Below are 27617 nucleotides of genomic sequence, written 5' to 3'. Positions count from 1 at the left end.
TCTTTCTTTCTCATACATTTCTATAATGCCCAAAATGCAAGTTCTCTGGGCAGTTTACAAAAAAATGCTAGTCTCCAGCTGCCCAAGTTGGGTCTTCACGAGGATATGAGTTCTTGCCCAGCTCCTTCAGGGCTGAATCTCTCTCTCTCTCTAATTTCTGAAGCCTTACCCCCCTATCTTAAAGTAACTCTCTCTAGCCCACCTGGGAATTTACACATAATTTGGAACTTTAAGCTGAATAGTCTGTTTGTAAACATATTTGTAGTACTTTTATGCTCGAACTGCCTAGTAACATAGTCTTATTGCTTTTATTTGTTTTTCTTACAATAAACTCCTTTTGTTAATTAGAACCTCTCTCTCAAGCCGATTTTCTTGGGTCCAGGTGCTTGCACAAATTAAAACTGCTTGGAACTGTCTCCCCCTTTATGAGCTAATTTCCCCATATTTGCACAAACTGGGGGTGTTGACCAATCATCCCCGAGGCAGTTCCATTAACAGCATCTGTGTCTTGTAGTAAGAAAATAATTTTGTTGGACTCTAAATTGTCCTTCCTTTGCCTAGTAAATCCCTCACCTAGTCAAGATTGTATCTGAAATGTTTGAATCCTCTGGTTTTTGTTACCACCCTAAAAAATGTTATTTAGTTAATTCATAACAGTTATTACTAGCTGCCTTTCTATCCAAAAGTACCTGAGGTAACATGCAACATTAAAATCACATAAAATACAATAAAAATGTGGAATTAAAAACATGTGTCCAATTAGATAAGAGAATAGTATAAATAAATGTACAACATAAAACAGCAGCATTAGGTTGTTGTCTGTATAGACATCCTTCCTGTTAAAACTCTTTTTACCATCTGCAGCAATCAAAGCAAGATTTTTATAACCGGAGCAAGCTTTCTGATATAAAAGTCCACTTGCTAGTGAAAGTTAACTAAGGAGGTGTCCAGGCAGATCTTGGGAGTGAATTTCCACAAAACAGGTGACGGGACAGAGAAAGCACCGTTTAATATCTTCTCTGACTTAGACTTGGTAAAGGTACAGCCTTACCAGCAGATTTCAGGGCAGAAGAGAAGGTGCTCTCTAAGAGATTAAGCTGTTTAAGGTCTTAAAAGTAGATACCAACACTTTGAACTGGGTTCATCTATCTGACAGCTGCCAATTCAGATTAGCTGAGGTTGCTGCTAAAGGGCTGCTTTCTGTGTCCCATCCTCATCAGGAGGTTTTCTGCACTAGCTGCAGTCTCAATGCCATATTTTTAAAGGTAGTCATCTGTAGAGGGCTTTCCAGTAACCAAGGTGGTTGAATATGCTTGCAATAATTTCATTCTATTTGCTGTTTTGTTTATTTTATACTAACCTTTTATACTACTAAGAATTCTTTGTCCTTCAGCATTTTTTCACTTGTTTGTTGCAGGAAAATGTTTAAATGATATTTCAAGAAGATAAGCAGCAATTAATTGAAGCAGCATACTGCAAGTGGATTTGGATTTGCTATTGGAAATTAATATGATTGATGGATGTCATGAGAAATAAATGGAAGTAGAATAATTGCTTAAATGCAGTAAAACAGGTAACTGAACAATGAATAAAGATAGAAACTACAGCACGTGTGGTTCAAAAACCAACTTCCTGCAAAGACCAAATATATTTGACATCAATACTTACCACCATATTGATAATATTGCCATTATCACCACCTAGAAGAAAAAACTGAAGGTAAATAAAACATAGGGAATTCTGGGTAAGTGATTACTAATAAGACAGTAATCTCCATCTTATTATTATGAATTATAGTTTCATTTTTTCCTTTGTTCTCAAAATGAATTGTGAAGTTTTCAAGGCTAAAAGGTTTAATTTTTATATACCATATTGGCCAAGATAATAGAGAAATCTGTTTCACCTGGAGTAAGACAAAGTTTTCCAGGACATCCTATAGCAGAAAAAAAAAAGATACATTTGATAATCTTTATGTTTTGTTTTGTATTAACATGATACAATTTGACTTTAACTAGTGCCAGTTATGAGCCTCTGGTGAAATTTGGTCTTTTGTACATCCTGCAGTTGGGAAAAACATTCCTGCTATTCAACCAGGGTTGGAAGAGATGGCCACATATCCTATGCTTTGGCGTGGTGAGCTTCCCACTGAGAAAGTAGCAGGCTGGATCTCTCAACACTGTGGCATTGCTTCCTGATCCAACCTCAGTTTAAAAGCAGTGATAGAAGAACAGGGCAAGGGAGGAGGTGGGTGGTTGTTATAGGAACCTATGTGGCCCATTGTCATGAGAATCCAGGGGAAGTGGGCTAATAAGGAAGTCCTCCCAGGCTTAGCTGGTCCTGACAGCCCTGGGTTATGGAGAGGAGGAGGAAGAGGAGGAGAGTGCTTCCATGATTTTCTGAGAGAACTGCTAGAGCAAACACAGGAGATCTTAGGACAGAAGACTGGCTGTATTCCAAGAGAGAACCTCAATCTGTAATATTATATTAGATATGTTTTTGTTACTTGAAAAACTGGTTTCTAAAATTGCAGTACTGGACTTAGTCTACTTAGTTTTTGAAAGTACCTAGTATTACTTGATTTCATAGTCTATACAGGCTGTTTTAATTAAAAAAAACCCCTCACCTCAATGCTGTCATTATGTGCATATAAAATTGCTCTCACAGTGGTTTGAGCTGTATTTCTTTGTCACAGGGCATGTTCATACAAATAGAGAAATACTGTACACCAGAATGTTTACCATGTGGTAAACTAATATTATAGTAATTTTGAAACTACGGAATTGCATGAGTTCACAGGATTTGGAAGCTAGTCCTACAGCTATCTAGCTTTTAAAAGAAAAAGTAATATTTGACCTTAATGCCCTGAATACTACTTATTTACATTATACCAAATCATCCAAATAAACCTTAATAGTTTTTAAAATGTTATAATTTGAGCATTTTAGAAATGAATTAATCCCCCCACCACTAAATAAGAGTAAGTTTGCTTCCAAGTAAGTATTTAAGGCTAAATAAAGCACCATCATTCACTGACTATTTGGGACAAGCTCTGCCCATAATTGCACATTGGTAAAATGCCTGGCACTTCTGGGAGCTTACTTCTTGGTCTCTCTACGTTATAATTTAAAGCCACTTTGCAAACATAGATTGTAGGGAATTAGGTAAAGGTTTTGTACATGTTTTCTTTTTGCTTTGGAAGAAGCTATTATACTATTATTGTCCTGATCCTGAAGAGACTCCATGCATCATCACAGTCATAAATTCATAATAACTTATGTATGTATTAGCAAGAACGCTTATCATTTAGGGATCATTTTAAAACAAGTTATTACAAGCAATGTACCTGGTACTCTTCTGTTTAATGTCTGGATTGGCCTATCTCATTTGTCAGCATTCTCTCCAGCACTGAGAACTTCTAAGGTTAAAATCTAAAAGCATGTAGTTCCTGATCTTGCAGGTCCTATGATATATCTAATAACATGTTCAGAAGACATTTCATAACAAGAAACAGAAGAATGAGGAATGGGGTGAGATGACTAATATGGGACATTGCATGATAAAGTTTTATAATGTAGTATGGAAGTAGGCAGAAAAATGCTATTCTCCCTTTCTCTAAATACTAGATCTCTGGAATATTAGAACAATGAAATGGGCAATAGTCTCAGGACAGACAAAAGAAAATCATACAATGTATAATTAATGGACTTCACTGCCACAAGATGTGGTGCTGGCCACTAGCTTAGATTACTTTAGAAGAGAATTAGATAAATTCATTATGGATGGAAGATAGGTCTGGGCCACAAGCCAAACCCCAGCTTGGAAAGAGGTTTAATTTTTCTCTTTGCTGTTGTGGATAAATCTGCTAGGACAATAAAACTGTGTTTGTCACCAACAAATTCCAACAAAATCCCCAAACTTATCAGTCAAGGTGAGCCTGACAAATGATTAGAAGATGGAGGTAAAATACACGTTGTAGGCATTTGGGTGTTATATTTGTTCAGTATTCTTGCAGCAATTTTAGCAACATCCTAGAGACATCAGACTAGCTTTGATTAAATAATGTTTCGAGTAAACACTAAAGGAAAAGTGTGCTGTCGAGTCGTTGTTGACTCCTGGCATACTAGAGGCATAGAACTAGTTCCTGTTCTTCTGTTTAATATTTAGGACACTCTGAGATGGAGCTAAACTGGAAATTAGACAGAATTCCAAGACCTGGTTCAGCTACAGTTCGGGTCATGGATTTGGGTTGGCAAGGCTTCCTGAATCCTAATCCATCAATTAAAGATGATGAAGACTTACTTGTGGATGAATACCTTTCTCCCAATAAGCTGGTGAGTCAATATGATTTTTAATGTATCTGTAAACAGGACTTTAGAATATCAATGACTGAGTTAGCCTTGCTCATTACTGTGGCATATCTGGGACAATTCCAGTCAGGTGAGATGAAAGATGTCTTTGGTACTGCTGGCTACTTCTGAGCCTCTTCCATGCACAAATACCATCCATGTGAACATTGGTTACAGTCAATAGCAAGAGCACACACATTTTTCAGTATATGATTTCTGTTTTAATATTAGAAAGAGGTTTTAAAATAGTGAATATTTAAAAATGCGAATGTAGTGAATGTTCCTGAATGAAAGAGGAAGATATATAAAGAGCAGCCTAGGTATATGGGGGCATACATTTGGTTAATATAATATAATATAATATAATATAATATAATATAATATTAATATAATATTAATATAATTCTATTTGTCATGCTAAAGGAATTCATCTAACCTGAAACGGTCAGCTGGGGTCTCAAGCAATCTTTTCTAGGTTTGAAACCTGACATCTTTAAGTGATAATATCATGGATTAAACCTGGGGCCTTCCACTGAATGAATGTTTCCTCTGTTCTTGTCAAATCAGTTGTGCAACATACTGAGGCTATTCTCACGTACAGCCAAGACCGCCTAAGAAAGCCAAGACAGGTCATGGCTGCGCATGATAACGGCGGCACCTAAATGAAGCCCACCACCTAAATGAAGTTAAGGGAGCAAATGCTCTCTTAGCCCCATTTTCCTGATCGTGTGTAGCACTGGTTGCTTTCAGGTGACGCTGCAACACTGATGGGCACCTGCCTGTTGCTGGGGTATCCCCACAATGCACTGCGCATCCGTGTGGTGTATTGTGGGAGTTCTGAGGATGACGTGTCCAGACCCCTGTACGCCTGCACTGCTGGGGGAAGCAGCGGAGCGTCTAGATGCATGGGATTGCACACTCTGACCCCCCACCCCCCGACCTGGCAGTCAGATTGTTTGCGGGGAAGGTGAGCTTCTGCTGCCTTCCCTATCACCCACCCAGAAGTTTTATGACACAATCATGAGAAAGGGCTCAATGCCTACTATATGTTCAGGCAAAGTGTACAATATAAACTTCTGTTAATATTTGAATAATGTTTTTTGTATTGGTACAATTACTGTAAGCCACCTAATGACGCAGCGGAGAAGTAACTTGCCTAGGGAGTAGAGGTTGCCGGTTTGAATCCCCACTGGTATGTTTCCCATACTATGAGAAATACTTATATCAGGCAGCAGCGAAATATGAAGATGCTGAAAGGCATCATCTCATACTGCACGGGAGATGGCAATGGTAAACCCATCCTGTATTCTACCAAAGAAAACCACAGGGCTCTGTGGTTGCCAGGAGTCGACACTGATTTGACAGAACAGCTTTACCTTACAATCACTTTGCTGTTGCCTCTCATAAGAGAATGAGGCTGGATTCCCTTGGGATAATCCTGTTTTTATGTTGTGGCATGCATTATTTACTGGGTTGCTAATTAAGAGCCGAGAAAGGCCTGAGATGCACTGGAAATGGCTCGCTCTGCTGGCAGGGGGATAGCTAGAGAAGAGGCTGCATTTTGATGGGGATAGCTGAGAAACAGGCAGCAACAAGCACTGTACACAGCAGCACTCTCTGTGAGACAGAAGCTTCAGCAAGGCTGTATGTGGGGCTTTGTTCTCTTTTCTTTCTGTGTGAAGCTAAAGAAAAATGACCCTCCTCTTTTGATTTTAAGAACATAAGAACAGCCCTGCTGGATCAGGCCCAAGGCCCATCTAGTCCAGCATCCTGTTTCACACAGTGGACCATCAGATGCTGCTGGAAGCCTACAGACAGGAGTTGAGGGCATGCCTTCCCTCCTGCTGTTACTCCCCTGAAACTGGTACTCAGAGGCATCCTGCCTTGAGGCTGGAGGTGGCCTACAGCCCTCCAACTAGTAGCCCATGATAGACCTTTCCTCCATGAAGTTATCCAAACCCTTCTTAAAACCATCCAGGTTGTTGGCTGTCACCACATCTTGTGGCAGAGAATTCCACAAGTGGATTATGCGTTGTGTGAAAAAGTACTTCCGTTTGCTGGTCCTAGATTTCCTGGCAATCAGTTTCATGGGATGACCCCTGGTTCTAGTGCTATGTGTGAGAGAGAAGAATTTCTCTCTATCCACTCTCTCCACACCATGCATAATTTTATAGACCTCTATCATGTCTCCCCGCAGTAAGCTTTTTTCTAAACTAAATAGCCCCAGGTGTTGTAGCCTTGCCTCCTAAGAAAGGTGCTCTAGGCCTCTGATCATCTTGGTTGCCCTCTTCTGCACCTTTTCCTGTTCTACAATGTCCTTTTTAAGATGTGGTGACCAGAATTGTACGCAGTACTCCAGGTGTGGCCGCACCATAGTTGTATAAGGGCATTATAATATTAGCCATTTTATTTTCAGTTCCCTTCCTAATGATCCCTAGCATAGAATTGGCCTTTTTCACAGCTGCCACACATTGAGTCGACACTTTCAATGAGCTGTCCACCATGACCCCAAGATCCCTCTCCTGGTCAGTCACCGACAGCTCAGATCCCATCAGCGTATACTTGAAGTTGGGGTTTTTCATTCCAATATGCATCACGTTACACTTGACAACATTGAACTGCATTTGCCACTTTGTCGCCCATTCCCCCAGTTTGGAGAGATCCTTTTGGAGCTCCTCACAATCCATTTTGGATTTCACTACCCGAAAGAGTTTGGTATCATCTGCAGATTTGGCCACCTTGCTGCTTACTCCTGCCTCTAGATCATTTATGAATAAATTAAAAAGCACCAGTCCCAGCACAGATCCCTGGGGGACCCCACTTCTTACTTCCCTCCATTGTGAAAACTCTCTATTTATACCTACCCTCTGTTTCTTGTCTTTCAACCAGTTAGCATTCCACACGTGTACTTGTCCCCTTATCCCATGACTGTTAAGTTTCCTCAGTAGTCTTTGATGAGGAATTTCGTTGAAAGCTTTTTGGAAGTCCAGGTATACTATGTCAACTGGATCACCTTGATCCATACGCTTGTTGACCCTCTCAAAGAACTCCAAAAGGTTTGTGAGGCAAGATTTACCTTTGCAAAAGCCATGCTGGTTCTCTCCCAGCAGGGCCTGTTCTGTGCGCTTTACAATTTTATCCTTGAGGATGTTTTCCATCAATTTGCCTGGAATGGACATTAAGCTAACTGGCCTGTAATTTCCTGGATCGCCCTTGGATTCCTTTTTTAAAATCGGTGTTACATTGGCTACTTTCTAGTCCTCCGGTACAGAGCACGATTGCAGGGATAAGTTATAGATTTTAGCAAGGAGGTTGGCAATTTCACATTTGAGTTCTTTGAGGACTCTTGGATGGATGCCATCAGGCCCTGGTGATTTGTTCGTTTCAGTTTTTCCAGACAATTTAGAACATCATCTCTTGTCACTTCTATCTGACTCAGTTCTTTAGCCTCCATCCCTAACAAGCCTGTTTCAGGAACAGGTATATGCTCAGTATCCTCTGCTGTGAAGATGGAAGCAAATAACTCATTTAGTTTCTCTGCAACCTCCATATCCTCCTTAGTGATCCCTTTCACTCCCTCATTGTCTAATGGTCCAACTGCCTCCCTGGCAGGTTTCCTGCTTCTGATGTATTTAAAAAAGTTTTTGTTATTCCCCTTGATACTTTTAGCTAAATATTCCTCAAACTCTCTTTTTGCCTCCCTTATTGTCACCTTGCATTTCTTTAGCCAGAGTTTGTGTTCCTTTCTGTTCTCTTCATTTGGGCAGGCCTTCCAATTTCGGAAGGAATTTTTCTTCCCTTTTGTCGCTTCCTTGATAGTACCTGTTAGCCATACTGGTATCCTCCTGGACTTAGTGGTACCTTTCTTCCTTTAGGGTATACAATCTAACTGGGCTTCTAGTACTGTGGTTTTGAGTAAACTCCATGCATTCTGAAGTGAAGTGACTCTCCTGATTTTCCCTTTCAGCTTTCTTTTCACCATACTCCTCATTTTGGAGAAGTTTCCTCTTCTGAAATTCAAAATTTATGTGTTAGACTTCCTTGGTGATTCTCTTCCCGCATGTATGCTGAATTTGATCACACTATGGTCATTGTTACCTAAAGTGTCGATGATATTGACATCACACACCATGCCCTGGATGCCACTCAGGATTAAGTCCAAGGTCGCCTTCACTCTGGTTGTTTCCAAGACCAACTGTTTTTGGGCACAGTCACTCAGCATATCTAGAAATTTGACCTCTCTGTCATTACCTGACTGTGAATTTCCCCAGTCTATGTGTGGGTAATTGAAGTCACTCATTATTACAGCGCTTCCTCTCCTTGACACCTCCCTGATTTCCTGCTGGATCTCCCAGTCACTGTCAGCGTTTTGATCCAGAGGTCGATAGCATGTGCCCAGTAGCACATTTCTTTTCAGGCTTTGTATTGTTACCCACAGGGTTTCTGTGGAGGATTCTGTTCCACCCATGTTTTCCACCTTGTTAGATTCTATGCCTTCTTTAACTTACAGTGCTACTCCACCTCCAAGGTGCCCCTCCCTGTCCTTCCTATAGAGTTTATATCTGTTTCTGTTATGCCCACTATATCTATTTTTGTGTTAGCAACCAAGCACTCCAGCTCACCCATCTTGGCTTGGAGGTTTCTGGCATCGGCATATAAGCACCTATACGCTTAATCTCTCACCTGGTGCATGCTATCTTTCATTTTACTCTTTGACCAGCTGGCACAGCCTTCAGTCTGCTCTTTATGTGGTTCTGTTCTGTCCCCTTCTTTTTGATTTGAATACTTTGCACCCTCACACTTTAAAAGATGGTATTTGCCGAACCGGATATTCCCCTGCTCCTGTCGGCTATTCCCCAGATGTCATTTTAAAAGCTGCTCTGCAACCGTTTTGATTTTAATCGCCAGCAGTCTGGTTCCATCTTAGTTCAAGTGCAGCCCGTCCCTTTTGTACAGGCCTTGCTTTCCCCAAAATGTATCCCAGTGCCTAACAAATCTAAACCCCTCCTCCCGGCACCAACATCTCATCCACGCATTGAAACCCCTCAGTTCTGCCTGTCTCATTGTACCTGCACGTGGAACAGGTAGCATTTCGGAGAATACTACCTTGCGGGTCCTGGACTTCAATACGCTACCTATCAGCCTAAATTTGGCTTCCAGGACCTCCCAACTACATTTCCCCACATCGTTGGTGCCGACGTGCACCTCGGCAGCTTTCTCCTACCCAGCACTGCCTAAGAGCCTATCTAGACGCTGTGTGATGTCCGCAACCTTCGCACCAGGCAGGCAAGTCACCGTGCGGTCAACACGCGGGTCACAAACCCATCTCTCTATATCTCTAATGACTGAATCGCCCACTACAAAGAGGTCCCCAGCCCCCAGAAGAGTATCCCCTGTGCGAGAGGATATGGGCTCATCTCCCACGGAAGGGGTCCCTTCTAAAGGAGAATTTCCCTCTTCCTCAGAACCATACTCCCTGACAGCAGAGGAGCTATCAGCCCTGGAGTGGGATGCCTCTATCACATCCCTGAAGGTCTTGTCCGCATGCCTCTCTGTTTCTCTGAGTCTCTCCAGTTCCGCCACCTTGGTCTCAAGGGAACGAACTTGTTCCCTGAGAACCAGGAGCTCCTTGCACCGAGCACACACCCATGACTTCTGCCCATGGAGCAAATAGTCATACATGTGGCACTCTGTTCAATACACTGGGAAGCCCCCTCCCCTGCTGACTTTCTACCTTCAGACTAGTTTTGTTGGCTGTTTACAGTATTTAGAAATAGTTTATTAGAAGGTTAGGTCTCAGCTGCAATGGTCAGATATTTAAATGTCCAAACAGCCTTTCTCAAGAATGTGAGGGAGAGATCAGTAATTATATGAGGAAGAGATTTGTACTTACTTTCTCTTCTCCACCGGGCTGCGATCACAAGGGCTTGTTCCAGGCTCCCACACACACTTCCCGCTAAACTCCTGCAAAACTCCAATGTACTGTTTGCTATCCCTGTTCGCTATGCTCTGTTCTGCTCTGATTTTAAATTAAGTTTGCTGATTTTGGCGTAAAGGTGTTTTCCTTGAGAAAAACCCCTGCTAACTTGGCAAGGAGGCACCTTTAACGTGGTGATTCTCTTTATTTAGCAGGAGGAGAGTAACTGGACCTATCCACCCCCAGCACAGTACCTCCAGTGACTGTTGCTGGTGTCTGTCTTATGTTTCTTTTAGATTGTGAGCCCTTTGGGAACAGGGTCCATCTTATTTATTTGTTATTTCTCTATGTAAACTGCCCTGAGCCATTTTTGGAAGAGCGGTATAGAAATCAAATAAATAACAACAACAACAACAACAACAACATGCCTCAAGTCAGCGAAAGGTGAAGCCCTTTCTTGACTAAAGTACCAACTGAAATTTCAACAAGAGTTGTGCTGCAAATACAAGTGTAGTAGAGTGGCTACCTTTGTTAAACTGGTAATTGTCTTTAAAGTAAAATATATTTTATTGTGAAAGTGTGGGTTACAAAACCATTGGAATGTTCCAGCTCCACACCCAGATCAATCTGTTCCAGAAATTAACAGATTAGCAAAAGCCCCATGTAATTTAATGTGTGACTGGACAGTACCATTTTCAGACTGAAGATTGGAGATCAAATATTTGAGTTGCCCCCACTATTAAAATAACAAAACATTTGCATACAATGTTAGTAGGAAGGGGGAATCTAACCTAGAACCTTTCCCCTTAGCATTCTTATATGCTAGTTTTGTATGCATAGGGAGTATTGTGTTGTAGGGGACCAGTATTCAGACATTCAGTCCCTTATTTCAGTCAAAAATGATACAATCAAAAGTTATATCAGATGAGGCTAATATAACAAGAGTTATATTAGCTCTGATTCAAGCTTTTCATGTTAGAGGTTGTTGATTTTTACCCACAATAGGTAAAACAGCAGAGCACTAAGGAATGAGCACACGCCCCAGTTACAGAGTAGGTAGCAGAGGATGGTTTGGATATTGCAGCTATTTAGAGAAAACACATGGAGATCCTTGTGTGACTAAACACTAAACATTTATTGGTTAAATACACTTAGACAGGAAAGACCTATATGTAATCTAAAGGACTACATAGTGGATAGGTTAGGAGAGGGAGAAGAGATGTTTCCATCTGCTTTCTAGGAGGAAAGGAAGGATTGTGACTCAGCACAGGAAGTGCTGCAGAGTCAGTTCAGGGGTCATAGAGTAGGGACAGATAGGGAGACCCTTACTCACTGTCTCTACTCCCAATGCCCCTAGTGGTCATTAGGACAGTTGGTGCAAAAGGTCGATGCACTGGAAGTTCATCTCCAACACCCCTTTTCATTGCCTGTCGCACCTGGTCACGACTCCCATCTTCTCACGAAGCATCTGGAATCTGTCTCTGGATAATGGCTTAGTTAATCCATCTGCCAGCATCTCTTCTGTGGGGTAGTACCTCAGCTGGACCACCCCTTTTTCTTGCAAGTCCCGAACATAGTGGTACTTTATGGGAATATGCTTAGTTCGAGATTTCATCTTCTCCATTTGGGAGATCTGGATACAACTTTGGTTGTCCTCAAACATCACTGTGGGTTTTGGTTCCTCGATGCCAAAGTCCGATAGTAGATGGTGTATCCATACTGTTTCCCTGCATGCTTCACTTGCTGAAATGTACTCCGCTTCTGTGGATGATTGCGCAACAAGTGACTGCTTGCGGCTACTCCAAGTTATGACTCCACCTCCATACAGGAACAGGTGTCCACTTGTGGACTTGCGGTCCGTCCTGTCCTCGCCCCAGTCTGCATCCACATATCCCACAAGTTTGGGATTGCTGTTTGCTGGGATCTCCAATACATAATGTGCAGTACCTTTCAGGTACCTTCCCAGTCTTTTGACCACTATCCAGTCCTTGTTCGTTGGCACACTCACTTTTCTGCTCAGGATTCCCACTGCTGAGGCAATGTCTGGCCTTGTCACTGTGGCTATGTATAAGAGTTTTCCAATTGCCTTTCTGTACTGGTTGTTGGCTGGTAAAGGCTGGCTGTCCTCATCTTGCTTCCAGAAATCAGCATCCATTGGCGTTCTGACTTCACTGGCATCTATCAGTCCCAGGCATTCTAGAAGATCTTTTATCTTCTGTTTTTGGTTGAGAAGGAATGTTCCATTCTCTTCTCTTTCTATTTGGATTCCAAGGTAATATGAGATGCTTCCAAGTTCCTTCACCTCTATTTCCTTGTTCAGGTGTTGTACAATTTCATGACTGTCTTGCATTTCCTCATGTGCAAGAATCAAATCATCAACGTAAGTCAGGATGTAAGTCCATCTATTGTCTCTGAGTCTAGAATATAGGCAGGGGTCAGCTTTTCCTTGCGTGAACCCCGCCTTAAGTAGTAATTGATTCAGTTTCTCATTCCATGCTCTGGCTGCCTGCTTTAAGCCATAGATGCTCTTTTGCAGTATGCACACTAGCCCCTTCTTTCCACGTTCCTCAAAGCCTGGGGGTTGTTACATGTAGATGTCTTCCTCAATTTCCCCATGTAGGAAGGCAGTCTTTATATCCAAGTGTTCAACTTGCATCCCTTTGGCTGCTGCCACGCTGAGCAATGTTCTAATTGACGTGTGTTTCACAACTGGTGCAAAAGTCTCATCATAGTCCTGACCATAGACTTGGGAGTATCCTTTGGCTACTAGTCTGGCTTTGTAGCGCTGTACATCCCCTTCTGCATCCTGCTTGACTTTGAAGACCCATTTGCATCCCACAGTCTTTCTTCCAGCGGGTAGTTCCACAAGTCTCCAAGTCTCATTTTTGTGCAAGGAGTCAATTTCTTCCATTGCTGCTTTTCTCCACTTCTCAGCTTCATCAGCTGGCAACCTTTCTATATCTTGCCACGTAGTGGGTTCTTGCATCTCTCCTCCTTTAGCCATGAGTGAGAGTCTGTTAGGTGGAACCCCTTTGTTATGCCTCTGTGAGCGCCTCAGTTCTGGTTCTGGTTGTGCAGCCCCTTCTGAATCTGGCACTGATTCCTCGGGATCGCTGCTTGACTCCAGATCCATTTGAGTCCAATCATATGGCCCTTTAGTCATCTGGATTTCTGGGGAAATCTTTGATGCTTCACCTTTATTTGGTCTTTGTCTTTCATCGAAATACACTGCATTGCAGACTTTGACCTTTCCACTTTTTGGATCAAGGATTCTGTATCCTCTAGATTCATAGCCAGCAAAAATTCCCAGTTCACATCTGCAATTGAGTTTGGTCCTCTTTGCTTTGGGAATATATGCATAGGCCATTGAACCAAACACTTTGATGTGTCTTAGGGAAGGTTTTCTGTCGTGCCAAAATTCAAATGGTGTCTTATTTGTTGCTTTGGTTGGCAATCTGTTTTTCAGGTAGTTAGCAGTCATCACTAATTCACCCCAGAACCTGTCTGCTAGATTGGCATCATGCAGTAGACATTTGGTCATTTCCACTAGAGATCTGTTCTTTCTCTCAGCTACACCGTTGAGCTGTCCAGTAAATGGAGGGGTAGTCTGGTGAGAGATACCATTTGATTTCATAAATTCTTTCATCTGGTTTGACATATATTCCCCTCCATTGTCTGACCTCAAACACTGGGGCTTCCTTCCAAATTTGTTGTTCACCAGTGGAATATAATCTTTAAATTTCTCAAACACCTGGCTTTTCTCTCTTAGAACATACACATAGCAAAATCGGGAGTAATCATCAATGAAAGTCAGGACATACCTATTTCCACCTGAACTGACCGGTAACGGCCCACAAACATCTGAGTGCACCGGTTCCAAAATGCTCCCGGACTGTACACTTCCCCTTGCTGGAAAGGTTGGCTTGACTCCCTTGTTAAGAATGCAACACTGACATCTGCTGGCCATTTCTGGACATGCCCTTATATTAAATCCCTCAGTTAGTTTCCTCATTTGGGAGTCAGTTTTAAAGTCTAGGCTTCGGTGGCCCAATTTTCTGTGCCATAAGAATTCACAATTTTTGTGTTGGCAACTACTTGCCACGTTTGCTTGTGCAGTAGCACAGTCCACTTCAAAAAGTCCACCATCCTGCATGTGGGCAGTCATGATTAACTCATCACCTTTAGAGATGTAGCATGCTTCATTTTCAAAAATTGCTTTGCACCCCTTCTTGAGTCCATGCCCAATTGAAATCAAGCTGACTTGCATCTCTGGCACGAAAAGTGCATCATTTATCTTAACCTCATAAGCTTCAGTAGCAGAGCCACAAAGTATCTTTGCTGTCCCCTTGCCTGCCACACTTATCTTCCTTGAATCTGCTAATGTGACGTCCAATTTGTAGGATGTGTCAAGTTCAATGAACAGATTCCGATCACAGATTATATTCTGGGATGCACCTGAGTCCAGGATGAAAGTGTGTCCTTGTGTTCGCTCTCCTAAGGTAATGCTGTAGCTCTTGGCATTATTACTGGCCCTTTCAGATAAGCCACCTTGTCTGTGCTTCTCCTCCCTTCTTTGTTTGTCACCATGACTCATCCCTGTGTTTACTTCATTGCCATGGTGACCAGGTCTGTGCCCTCTGAGTTTCCCGCTCTTTGGATATGCTGATGAGTCACTGAGGCTACTTCGCTTGTTAATGCTGGAATTACTTTGCCTGCTGGAATGTGCTAGAGTGCCATCGCTTTCAAATTTCTCCTGCTGCAACTTTATATTAAAATTTCTCAGATTGGATACATAATCAACCTTCAGTTCACAGTGAGACAGTTCAAGAGCGACAATAAGGGGTTCAAAACTTTTAGGCAGGGATTGTAGGATTGCCCCAATTAGAATAGTTTCATTCAATTCACATTGGTTACTCTTCAAAAGCCTGTTAATTTCTAAGATATTTGCTATGTGGGCTTCAAAGTCTCCCCCTTCCTGCAGTTTGCTTTCACATAGCCTTTTATACAGGAGAAGAGCTGCGTTTGCAGAGACTTGGCCACATTGCTTTTTCAGTCTATCCCACGCTTCTGAGGCTAAATCAGTATCCCGCACATAGATCAATAAATTATCGCTTATACTCAAAATTAAAAGGCCATACGCGTGTTGGTTTTTCTTGTCCCATGAGGCTTGAACAGCTTCATCTTGGGCTGGCTGTTTCTCTGTGAGCACTTCAAAGATTCCTTTTGTCATGAAGATCTCTTTCATCTTGAGGGCCCAGGTTTCGTAGTTATTGCCATCCAGTTTGGGAAAAGAAGGAGCCATTCCTGAGTAGGCTGTAGTCACAGGATCCATACTGCAGTTTCTAACTAACTCAGCTGCACTTTCAAAATGAAAAATGAAATAAACTCTGCTTGTGCCTAGAAGCCTGTTGCTCCTGCTGGGCCCATAACCCTGTTAGAGGTTGTTGATTTTTACCCACAATAGGTAAAACAGCAGAGCACTAAGAAATGAGCACACACTCCAGTTACAGAGTAGGTAGCAGAGGATGGTTTAGTTGTTGCAGCTATTTAGAGAAAACACATGGAGATCCTTGTGTGACTAAACACTAAACATTTATTGGTTAAATACACTTAGACAGGAAAGACCTATATCTAATCTAAAGGACTACATACAGGATAAGTAAGGAGAGAGAGAGAGATGTTTCCATCTGCTCTCTAGGAGGAAAGGAAGGATTGTGACTCAGCACAGGAAGTGCTGCAGAGTCAGTTCAGGGGTCATAGAGCAGGGACAGATAGGGAGACCCTTACTCACTGTCTCTACTCCCAATGCCCCTAGTGGTCATTAGGACAGTTGGTGCAAAAGGTCGATGCACTGGAAGTTCATCTCCAACATTTCAAGGTTCCATGTGCCAACTGTTGCAATGGAGTCCATGCCAGTGCCATGATTGTGGCTCCTTCAGCCAAGTACATGGTGGGTAGCTGTGTGGCAACATCAGAGGCCAACATCTTTTTGTTTCTGTTTTTAAACTTATAATGCATTTCCCACTCCCACCCACTTCCTGTCTCTGGATACAATGCAAGTTATTGCATTATTAGTAAAGGAGAATAGTGGCTGCTAGTGCAGCTGCTAAGGTAAGCTCCCACAAGTGTTTAGAGGAGACTTACCTTATCAGTAGAGCAATAACTTTATCAGCAGCTGCACTGACAACCATCATATTTTTCATACCAGGGCCTCTGGGATCACCATTTAGCCTTTTGAAAGCCCACGGCCTTCAGCCAGTGCCTGAGTTAGGCGCCCCCAGCCCTGAACAGAGTACAGTTGTCTCTCATCATTTGTGGTTTTCCCAATCAAGGATTTGAGTATCCGCAACTGGGAAATCATGACTGCCCTTGCCAACTGCGACCTGAGTATCTGTGGTTTGGTGAGTTTAAAATAAAAACAAGCAAAAAAAACACCCCAGTTTGTGTGTGTGTGTGTCTCATTTCAGGGGGTGATTTTTTTGGGTGCTGGCAGTGATTTTGGGGGTTTAGGGTCACTTTCGGGGGTCTGGGTGATTTTTGGAGGTTCAGGGGGTTATCTCCATGGGTCAGAGGTCATTTCTGAGGGTCAGGGGGAGCTTTTATCTTTTTTAAAAAAAACTGTTTGTGGTCTTTTTACGCCCACAATTCCCCTCACCCCCTGTTTGCCATTGCTTTCAGTGGCTCTCCAACCTCGAATTCGCCAAACGCGAGGTTTTCCAGGAACAGAACCCTCGCGGTTGGCGAGGGATGACTGTAATTAATTTGGAGAGTTACATTCTTTTCTGCCAAGTCTGGACTTCAACAGCCTGGAAGTGTGCTTTTGAGTCGATGCTGCTGCTGAAGACACTTCCTGCCAAAAATAAATGACACAGTATTGTCAAGGAAACCCTAATTGTGTTTGCAATGTGCTTTAACAACCAGTCTCATTTCTGTCATTTAACATCTTTGCTCAGGTTAAAGCAGCTCTTGGTATTTCCTTTTGCCTTTTCAAGCTTAAAAAGAGTAGCCCTGCTCAAATAATAGATTGGAAAGACATTTTTATTATCTCTTTTCAATGCTTCCAACCCTTTAACAATTCAGCAGCAGGAAATTATTTTCTCCAGTCAGCACATTTATACCATCTTTCTTAATTCTGATATCTGGGAGCAGTTTTTGTTTTCTGTAAGCATTTCAAAGGAGAGAGAGCTCTTTTAAAATTGTGATTATATGTGCCTGACTTTTCCTTTCTTATTTCAATGTATTAGATCCAGACCCTGCAAAGCCTTGGGTACAATAGTATGGACACATTCAAAATGGCATACACCGCATATTTTTGTAGAAGAGTTCACTGATGTTAACATACTTGTTTTGACCAGTGTTCCATACACATGTACACCCTTGATTATGTGTCGTGACCCAGGACGGCAAACTGTTCTAGTTGACTCTACTTGAAGCTGGAGGAATTACTTAGTTGCTAGGGGAAGTCCTTTCCCCTCCCACAGTTAAACCTTTCTAGCCCAGGAAGCAACCAGCTATTCATCTGGTAGAATGACTGAGCTCAGAATTCTAGCACCAAACTTGCAAGTACTGTCTGTGAAAGGTGTCCCAGGTTCACCTCAAGGTACTCCAGAAGCACAGAGTCAAAAACGGTTTTTGTTTTTGTTTTTGGTGTGTGTGTGGTGGTGGTGGGGAGATGTGTTTATTGTTACACGGCACAATGCCAGACAGTTAGTGGTTGCAATAATGAGAATTAAAGTCTGTTCCCAGAGTGAAAGGGAGGGAAAAGAGGGGGAGACAGGGGACTTGCAGCGCCTCACTGCTGCCTATGAAAACAAACTTGGAACATGTAGTAGAAGGGGGGTGGGGAGAAGACAAGAACAACTGTATACCTTTCCTGGGTTCTGCTACTTTAAGAGCAATGCCAAAGGGGATGGATCTCGGGCACAGAGACCTGGAGTTTCACACTGCAGGGAAACCTGCAGCTGCAGGGGCAAGGAGGCTTAGAGGACACTTGAGCAGATATTTCAGTCTAAAAGGAGCCAGCTGCCGGGCAAGCACTGGGTTCCAAGTGGGCCTAAGGTACACTGCATCCATTTAGGTGGTTGGGTGGGGGTGGGTGGATGGGCTGGGTTTTTCAGGGCAGTATCAGTTATTTTGCTTGGGGAACGAGGTATTCCTAGAGTTTTTTTGTGCAAAGTGTTTCTGTAGACAAACTCAGTCCTTGTGCAGTGATTTCTTAGCAGTTCAGCTCAGGAGTGAGGCTCAGCTTCTGGCCATAGTTGAGGTTTAAGAGGGATAGAGGTTGGAGTCAAGCACCAGACTGGGTAAAATTCCATAGTAGTACTGGGCAGTGGGCCCACCACAGTCCCACATCTGGAGTCTCACACAAGTCTGCAAAGGTGGGAAAGTCTTAGGGTTAGAATTCAGGAACAACAATGGCAGGAACATTTCATACTTATAAGTGTTGCTACTGAGCGGTTCTGGGAGCTGCATGGATGACACACATGCGTCATCTCACACTTATACATCTCACACTTGTGAAGAATGAAGATTTTTGCCATCTCCAGCTTCGAAGTATTTTTCATGTTGTGTACTCTAGCTGTGACGATTGGACTTTGAACATTTATATTTGCCAAATGTTCCACCTTTGCCATCATTGTATATGCTAGTTTCATGAATGGTTTGGTATTTGTCATATAAACTGTATATTTACATTTATGTTTGTGTCGTATACATTGACCTTCTAGACTGTTTCACGGATTTGTTGTTTCCTGTTTGGTTTTTGGTCTGTGGTATTGTGGATGACACAGGGCTATTAAGATGAAGGTGCCAGAACCAAAGGGTTCTCATGGTCCAAATCTAATAAAGTGGTTAGGAGTTGCTCTGATTGCATTAGCGTGGAGTCTGCTTGGGATGTCCCTCTCCCCAGAACTCTGTTTTTTCCAAATGGAGATTAAGTCTCATTTTGAATGCAGGAACACTGGGTGGGGTCTAACCTTTCCCCAGGCTTCTGCACATGTCTTGGGTTTTGTGACTTGATTGATTGATTAAGCGCCCTCAAGTCACTGTCCACTGTCCACCTGCACAGCCAAGAGGATTAACATGGTGGCAATGCCTGCTGTTGCCCAGAATGCTCATCATGCCAGTTGCCAGGTCTGACTGATTGATTAAGTGCCGTCAAGTCAGTGTCAACCCTTAGCAACCACATAGATTCTCTCCAGGATGATCTGTCTTCAACTTGGCCTTTAAGGTCTCTGTGGTGCATTCATTGCTATCGTAATCGAGTCCATCCACCTTGCTGCTGGTTGTCCTCTTCTCTTTCCTTCAACTTTCCCCAGCATTATAGACTTCTCAAGGGAGCTGGGTCTTCGCATAATGTGTCCGAAATAGGACAGTTTGAGCATGGTCATTTGTGCCTCAAGTGAAAATTCTGGATTGATTTGTTCTATTATCCATTTGTTTGTTTTCCTGGCTGTCCATAGTATCCTCAAAAGTCTTCTCCAGCACCAATGTTCAAAAGCGTCAATACTTTTTCTATCTTGCTTCTTCAAAGCCCAGCTTTCACAGTCATAGAATGTAACAGGAAAAACCATTGTCCGAACGATTCTAATCTTTGTAGGTATAGACTTGTCACAGCATCTAAATATCCTTTCCAAGGCTTTCACTGCAACCCTATCAAGTGCTAGTCTGCAGTATTTCTTGACTGTTGGACTCTTTACTGTTGATGGTTGATCCTAAAAGGCAGAAGCTATCCACCACTTCAATGTCTTCATTATCAATTCTGAGGCTGGTTGCTGTACCTGTTGTCATTAGTTTAGTCTTCTTTACATTTTGTTGTAGTCCCATTTTTTCACTGTGCTCCTTGATTTTCATTACTTGAGCTTGCAGATCATCCACATTCTCAGCTATCGGAGTGGTGTCATCAGCGTAGTGCAAGTTATTGATGTTTCTTCCTCCAACATTAAAAATAAGCTCATCTTCTTCCAATCCAGCTTTTCTTAGTATGTGTTCAGCATATAAGTTGAATAAGGAGAAAGTATACAGCCTTGTCTTACTCCTTTGAAGATCTGGAACCAGTCTCTTTCACCATGTTTTGTCTGGACTGTGGCTTCCTGCCCTGTGTATAGGTTCCTCATGAGAACAATGAGATGTTCTGGGGCACCCATTTTTCTAAGGACACAATTGAAGGCTTGTGTCAACACAATCAAAGGCTTTTCTGTAGTCAATAAAGCATATATTGACTTCTTTTTGGTATTCTTTGGCTTTCTCAAATATCCATCATGCATCAGCCAAGATGTCTCTTGTTCCTTGGCCTTTTCTGAAACCAGCTTGAACATCTGGCATTTCCCTTTCCACGTAAGGCTTTAATTTGCATTGGATGATCCTGAGCATTATTTTGCTAGCATGTGAAATTAAGGATATTGTGCAATTGTGCAATCTGTTAAGTCTCCTTTCTTTGTTATGGGTATGTAGAGACTGACCTCTTCCAATCTGTTGGCCACTGTGTCGTTCTCCAGATTTGCTGGCATAGTTTGGTTAGAACCTTGACTGATTTGTCTTCTGTTGCTTGCCATACAGGTGAAACTTGAAAAATTAGAATATCGTGCAAAAGTTCATTAATTCAGTAATGCAAATTAAAAGGTGAAACTGATATATGAGATAGACGCATTACATGCAAAGCGAGATAAGTCAAGCCTTAATTTGGTATAATTGTGATGATCATGGCGTACAGCTCATGAGAACCCCAAATCCACAATCCCAGAAAATTAGAATATTACATGAAACCAATAAAACAAGGATTGTAAATAGAACAATATCGGACCTCTGAAAAGTATAAGCATGCATATGTATTCAGTACTTGGTTTGGGCCCCTTTTGCAGCAATTACTGCCTCAATGTGGCATGGCATGGATGCTATCAGCCTGTGGCACTGCTGAGGTGTTATGGAAGACCAGGATGCTTCAATAGCGGCTTTCAGCTCTTCTGCATTGTTTGGTCTCATGTCTCTCATCCTTCTCTTGGCAATGCCCCATAGATTCTCTGTGGGGTTCAGGTCAGGCGAGTTTGCTGGCCAATCAACCACAGTAATCCCATGGTCATTGAACCAGGTTTTGGTACTTTTGGCAGTGTGGGCAGGTGCCAAGTCCTGCTGGAAAATGAAGTCAGCATCCCCATACAGCTCGTCTGCAGAAGGAAGCATGAAGTGCTCCAAAATCTCCTGATAGACGGCTGCGTTGACCCTGGACTTAATGAAGCACAGTGGACCAACACCAGCAGATGACATGGCTCCCCAAATCAACACAGACTGTGGAAACTTCACACTGGACTTCAAGCATCTTGCATTGTGTGCCTCTCCATTCTTCCTCCAGACTCTGGGTCCTTGGTTTCCAAATGAGATGCAAAAGTTGCTCTCATCAGAAAAGAGGACTTTGGACCACTGAGCAACAGACCAGTTCTTTTTTTCTTGAGCCCAGGTAAGACGCTTCTGACGTTGTTTGTTGTTCAGGAGCGGCTTGACAAGAGGAATACGACATTTGAAGCCCATGTCCAGGATCCGTCTGTGTGTGGTGGCTCTTGATGCACTAACTCCAGCCTCAGTCCACTCCTTGTGAAAGTCCCCAACACTTTTGAATGGCCTTTTCCTGACAATCCTCTCCAGGCTGCGGTCATCCCTGCTGCTTGTGCACCTTTTTCTTCCACACTTTCCCCTTCCACATAACTTTCTATTAATGTGCTTTGATACAGCACTTTGGGAACATCCAACTTCTTTTGCAATTACCTTTTGAGGCTTTCCCTCCTTATGGAGGGTGTCAATGATGGTTTTCTGCACAACTGTCAAGTCAGCAGTCTTTCCCATGATTGTGATTCCTAATGAACCAGACTGAGAGACCATTTAAAGGCTCAGGAACCCTTTGCAGGTGTTATGGATTGATTAGCTGATTGGAGTGGGACACCTGGAGCCTAGACTGTTGAACCTTTTCACAATATTCTAATTTTCTGGGATTGTGGATTTGGGGTTCTCATGAGCTGTACGCCATGATCATCACAATTATACCAAATTAAGGCTTGACTTATCTCGCTTTGCATGTAATGCGTCTATCTCATATATCAGTTTCACCTTTTAATTTGCATTACTGAAATTAATGAACTTTTGCATGATATTCTAATTTTTCGAGTTTCACCTGTATTTCTGTAGCTATTCCATCAATTTCTGTAGTCTTCTAGCTCGGTAATGACCAGAGTGCTGATCTAACTTATCTTCCCATACTAGAGGTTCTTGCAAGTAGGGAATATCTAGAGTATCTTGGATGTTGACGTCCCTGCTGTACAGATTTTCAGTATACTCCTTCCATCTTTGTTTGTTCTTCTCTGAATCAGTTACTATCTGTCCTTTGGCATTGCTTAACATACCAATTTAAGGTTGGAACCTCCTTCTGAGTTCAGAGTTCTTTTGGAAAATTTTCCTTGTTTTTCCATGTCTATTTTCATTCTCAAGGTCTTTACATATCTTGTTGTAATACTGCTCCTTGTCTCTTCTAACAGCTTTCTGAAATTAAGTTCCTTCCTGAGGTCTTTATCTTTCTTGACTTTGGCTTCTCTCATCTTCTGGGCCAGGCTTCCCCAAACTGCAGCCCTCCAGATGTTGCTGAACTACAACTCCCAGCATCCTTAGCCACAATTTATTTTGGCTGGGTATCCTGGGAGTTGTAGTTCAGCAACATCTGGAGGGCCGCAGTTTCAGGAAGCCTGTTCTGGGCAATTTCCACCATCTGTTCTGGCATCCATTTTGCTTTCTTCTGTTTCTTTGTCTTTGGCAGTCTCTTTTCACATTAATCCTTGGCAGTCTCTTTGATTTCATTCCACAGTTCCTCGGGTTCCCTATCAATGAGGTTCAGAACTTCAAAGTGGTTCCTGATGTTCTCCTTGAAAATGGTAGGTATATTCTCAAGATCATATCATGGAAGCTGGATTACTTATATCAGCTTATTTCAACTTCTCTGGTCCAGGATGGATAATGACTTTTGAGGCAGCAGGTTTTTTCCTCAGCAATAGCTTTCCTAAATGTGAAGAATAAATTGCAAAATTGAGAGGAGACTGCTGTTGCAAAATTGAACCTGCAAGGAACAGCCCTGGAGCCCATTTGTGAAAATTCATGTTGTAATGGGTTTTGATCAAGATTGTTTTGAGGAATCCTGCTTGAGGAAACCTGCAATTCATAAATCAGTGGCAAAAATTATATTAATAGGAATATGATTAATATTAGCTGATGACCTTTTTATACCATCAGTGTGTGATTTGAAATATTCGGTATGTGACTTGAAATATTGAGAGGTGTAATTCAGCATTTACTGAATTACTCAAATTCCACCACACTCGACCCCTTACCCAGCAACTACACATTCTGCTATGCTTGGTTAAACATGTTCTTTGACTTCATGCCTGTCCTCACTGGCTCCTCTGCCACTTTGTACTGTCAATATTTCTACTGCTTTTATATCTTTTCTCAGTCTCCTCTGAAAACAGACGATGATGGCAATGTGTTCTAGTGTTGATCATGTAGTTACCATTGCGTAATAACAGTGTCTGACATTGTGCACAGCATAACGCAGGTTGTCCAGCACACCTGTGCTGCTGCAAGTGTCTAAAACACTACCTGTGATGCAGCAGAACAATAGCCTGTTCTGCTACTAAAAATTGTGCAATCGCATATGTGCTATGCGATGTCCATTGGAAATAATGGATGTAGTGTCACACAACAGTGATTGTGCAATTTTAAGTAACAGTGGATGAGAACTGTTCTGCAACATTAATGGCAGTATTTGAGATATTTGCAGCAGTACAGGCAGTGCCAAACAGCCCATTCATGCTGCACAGAATGTCAGCCAGGGAGTGTTGAGCAACATATAATTTTGTACTTGGTAAGCACAACTGAATATTTTCAATAATTGCTAAAAATCCATCAAACCCAGTGCTGCATTTTGAAGTTTCTGAAAACCAGTCAAAATGCCAGAAACTGTTTTGGCAAATCCTTATTTTTAACTGTGGCATAGCTGTAGCTTGAACAAAAATAAATTAATTACAACCTTACAGTAATCCTGCTGGGCTATGAAATTATATCTATTTATAGATGAAGATAATATACAGATGAATACAACAGTAATGTTCTGACGTAGTGAGTACATGGCTGCTTCACACTGAGTTACCACATTACAGTCTTAATAGGTACACATTGCAGTCTTGCGATGCGTACCTACTAAAACTAATGTTTGAAGTACATATATATTTGGTGGTGGTTTTAAAATATTGGTCCTGGCTTCATTTGTTGCATTTCCAAGGTGTACATGAGGCTAAAACACTGTATGAGCATTAAATGGCAATCTGGGTTAGGCAGTATAAATAAATAATATCAATTATAAATGATGATTTATAAATTATCATTTATTTATAAATATATCATTTTTCATGAATATACAACAGGGGCTTGTAAAGTGTACCCACTGCATTTGTACCATGTTAAACAGTCATTGAATGAAAATTTAAATTGAGTTCATCCATCAGATTTTTGAAAGTCTAAGCTGACATTTGTTGTTGGTTGTTTAAAAAGCAAATCTCTAGCCCTCATAATTGAACATATGAAATTACCTTCTATCTATCTATCTATCTATCTATCTATCTATCTATCTATCTATCTATCTATCTATTTTTGATTTATATACCGCCCCACCAAAAGTCGCTCAGGGAGGTTTACATCAAAATATTGAGTCAGACTATTGGTCCATCTGGCTCAGTATAATCAATACTGACTGGCAATGATGTTCCAGGGTTTCTCCCAGCCTTACCTGTCAGTGATTGAACCTGGACCTTCTGCATGCATAGTATGTGCTCCCTCTAAGCTACAAGCTCTTTTTTCTGCCCCTGCCCAGGCTTTAAAAGGTACTAAAACTATCTGGACTCCGCAGCTTACTGAACTAAGCCACAACGTCATTTTCCTCATTTACTTCTGCTATTACATTTGATTTATTAGAAAAAACAATTAAAATTATATTTGGACTTATATAAGACCAAATCTGTAAAGTATATTTTTTGGTAACAGCTAACTTGCAGAACTAGGTTTATGATTTTGAGTCAATGGTCTTTGATTTTTAGGTCTAAAATATCCCCCATTTCCTGTTGTCTTTTTCTCTGAATAAAAGAAACATATAAAGTATGGTGACTAGTTTGCTGTGGAAGTTGGATCTGTGTGCATTTAACTGTATTGTGTGAGCATCCACAGGGTAAAATAACATTGGTGGGTTTTATATCTACCATTTAGACTTTTAGTGAATCACTTCCTTTTTTTCTTGGCAGAGGATGTTTTTGAATAATAAATGTAAATGAACTTGACAAGAAGGCCAAAGATGAAGTGAACAAGTACAAAAACATGCCAGACAACGGATGAAGTTTTATGGAAAGGAGGAGGAGGCGACTCTGTTTGCTGATGAATGTCTATTTGTTTAGTTTGGCATATGTAGTCAAAGATTCACAACAGAGTGTTTGGTGCAACAGTCAGAGCTTTAAAAATACTGACCAGGAGAGAAGTAGGAAAGAATCCCAGCATGATCACCTTCAGCTTTTTAGCTGAATGATATGTGGCATAACATGAACCATGGCTATTAGTCATACAAACACTCTTCAGAAATATAACTGAATTTGCTTATTCTGAATCTGCTACATCCGATTTAAACTAACAGTTTTATCTTTCTTTTGAAGGGCATAAGCAGTTCCATTGCTATTCAGTGGACAACTTTTGTTGGAAGTAAAAAACCCTGTTCAAGTATTGCCTTAAGTGTGGACACTGTACATAGGTGCAGTGTCCACAAGAGTGCCCCATTAAGCCCCACCCACCCACACAAACACACCCAGTTGCCCCATCCCTACACTGTTTACAAGTACAGCGTTTTTCCCCACCAAATCCTATTGGTATCAGCTTTATGGAACATATGCAAGACTTTGCTTTTCTAGGAAAGCTTGTGTTGGTTTATTGTAAGAGGTATTCTGTCATCTTCAGCCCCTTGAAGTTATCCACCTTGCTGCTCAGGTAGATAACTGGATACTCTAAAATTAACACACACTTATTTTTTTCATACTGGAGAAGCAGCAGCAGCAATTTACTTCTTAATTTATCTACCAAGAGCAATATCGACAAATTTATTGATTTTTAGTCAAACAATGATGCATGAAGTTCCAACTCCTGAAGCCAGGAATGAAAAATGAAGGCATAATATGGACGTGCTCTTTAGTTTATAGATGGAAAATGCTCAGGATTTTTAGAATAAGATACCAGTTTTCCTCTTTTTACTGTTAAATGTATTTATTTAACATATTTGTATATTTCTCACTACCAAAGTGTCTAGGCAGTTTACAACAATAAAACAAACTAAGAAATTTTAGAACAATTAAAACATATTAAAAGTTCAAATTAAGATAATTATCTATAAAAACTGTTAAACAGCTAAGAAGCTTGGCTGAAGAGATGTGTCTTTAGTTGTTTCCTAAAAGCCAACAGGAATGGAGTAGCTCTAATCTCAGCAGGAAGCACTCACAGCTCTGGAGCAAATACAGAGAAGGGTCACTCTTAAGTTGCCACCAGATGAGCAAGTTGCACCCTCAGATGAACCTCCCTGATGATCTTAATAGGCTGCAGAGTTCATAACAAAGAAGGTGTTCTTTTAATGTATAGATCCCTGTATATTCCAAGGATTTTATTTAGTGAAGATTCAGAACTGTTGAATATTTTTTGCCTAATGTAAAGCAGCCCAGGGCCAGTAAAATTTTATTCCTAATCAATGGCAAGTCCTCTTTCATATTGAATAGATTCCAAAACCTGATTTTTTCCTATTTGAATTTCCTTGCTGAGGCAAAACAGCTGGAAACAGCTGCTGATAGCATTAACATGAGGGAATCCCCAGGTGGGGTAAAGTCTGCCTATTGCACTATGTCATGCCATTTCTTTGTAATTAGGCATCACAAAGAACCATGGAAGAGGACTGAGTGTTCTAAAAAAAAAAAATCTCCAGCTGTTTGAATGGTCTTTTAATTTGTGGCAGCCAAGTATAACTTGGAGCAGTTCAGAGGTATTTGTCATCTTAGTCACTTCTTGAGATCAGGCAGATTCTTGCTAGATTATTGCAGTGCTTCATTTCCTATCCTTGTTGACGAACTGTTGGGTGTCTTAAAGGACACTTGGATGATATGGTTAAAAGACAGAAAGAGTTTTGCTGTTTTAGACAAACTGGTTTACTGCTCAATAAGTGTTCATAGGTCACAGCCTAGAAGATGCTTCCTTATATAGTGAATAATAGTTTTAACCATTCCATGTGTGTGTGTGTGGCATCA

General features: G+C 41.5%; 1 protein-coding gene across 5 annotated transcripts in view; it reads left to right on the top strand.

Annotated features, from left to right (window-relative positions):
• The window catches only part of LRRC56 (leucine rich repeat containing 56), a 110645-nt gene that overhangs the window by 8368 nt on the left and 74660 nt on the right, over positions 1 to 27617 (top strand). For 3 of the 5 annotated variants that reach the window (XM_053283524.1, XM_053283520.1, XM_053283523.1), the window contains exons 2-3: positions 1418 to 1719; positions 4165 to 4331. In XM_053283524.1, the coding sequence (XP_053139499.1) occupies positions 4176 to 4331 (156 nt within the window). In that variant the 5' untranslated portion in view covers positions 1418 to 1719; positions 4165 to 4175. Of the gene's footprint in view, positions 1 to 1417; positions 1745 to 4164; positions 4332 to 27617 lie in introns of all 5 variants that reach the window. The other 2 variants (XM_053283522.1, XM_053283521.1) reach the window with 2 other exon arrangements.

This window comes from Hemicordylus capensis, chromosome 1 (assembly GCF_027244095.1).
Source record: "Hemicordylus capensis ecotype Gifberg chromosome 1, rHemCap1.1.pri, whole genome shotgun sequence".
In the NCBI taxonomy this organism is placed as follows: domain Eukaryota; kingdom Metazoa; phylum Chordata; class Lepidosauria; order Squamata; family Cordylidae; genus Hemicordylus; species Hemicordylus capensis.
The sequence above is the reverse complement of the archived record's forward strand: the minus strand, read 5'-3'. Positions and strand labels throughout refer to the sequence as shown.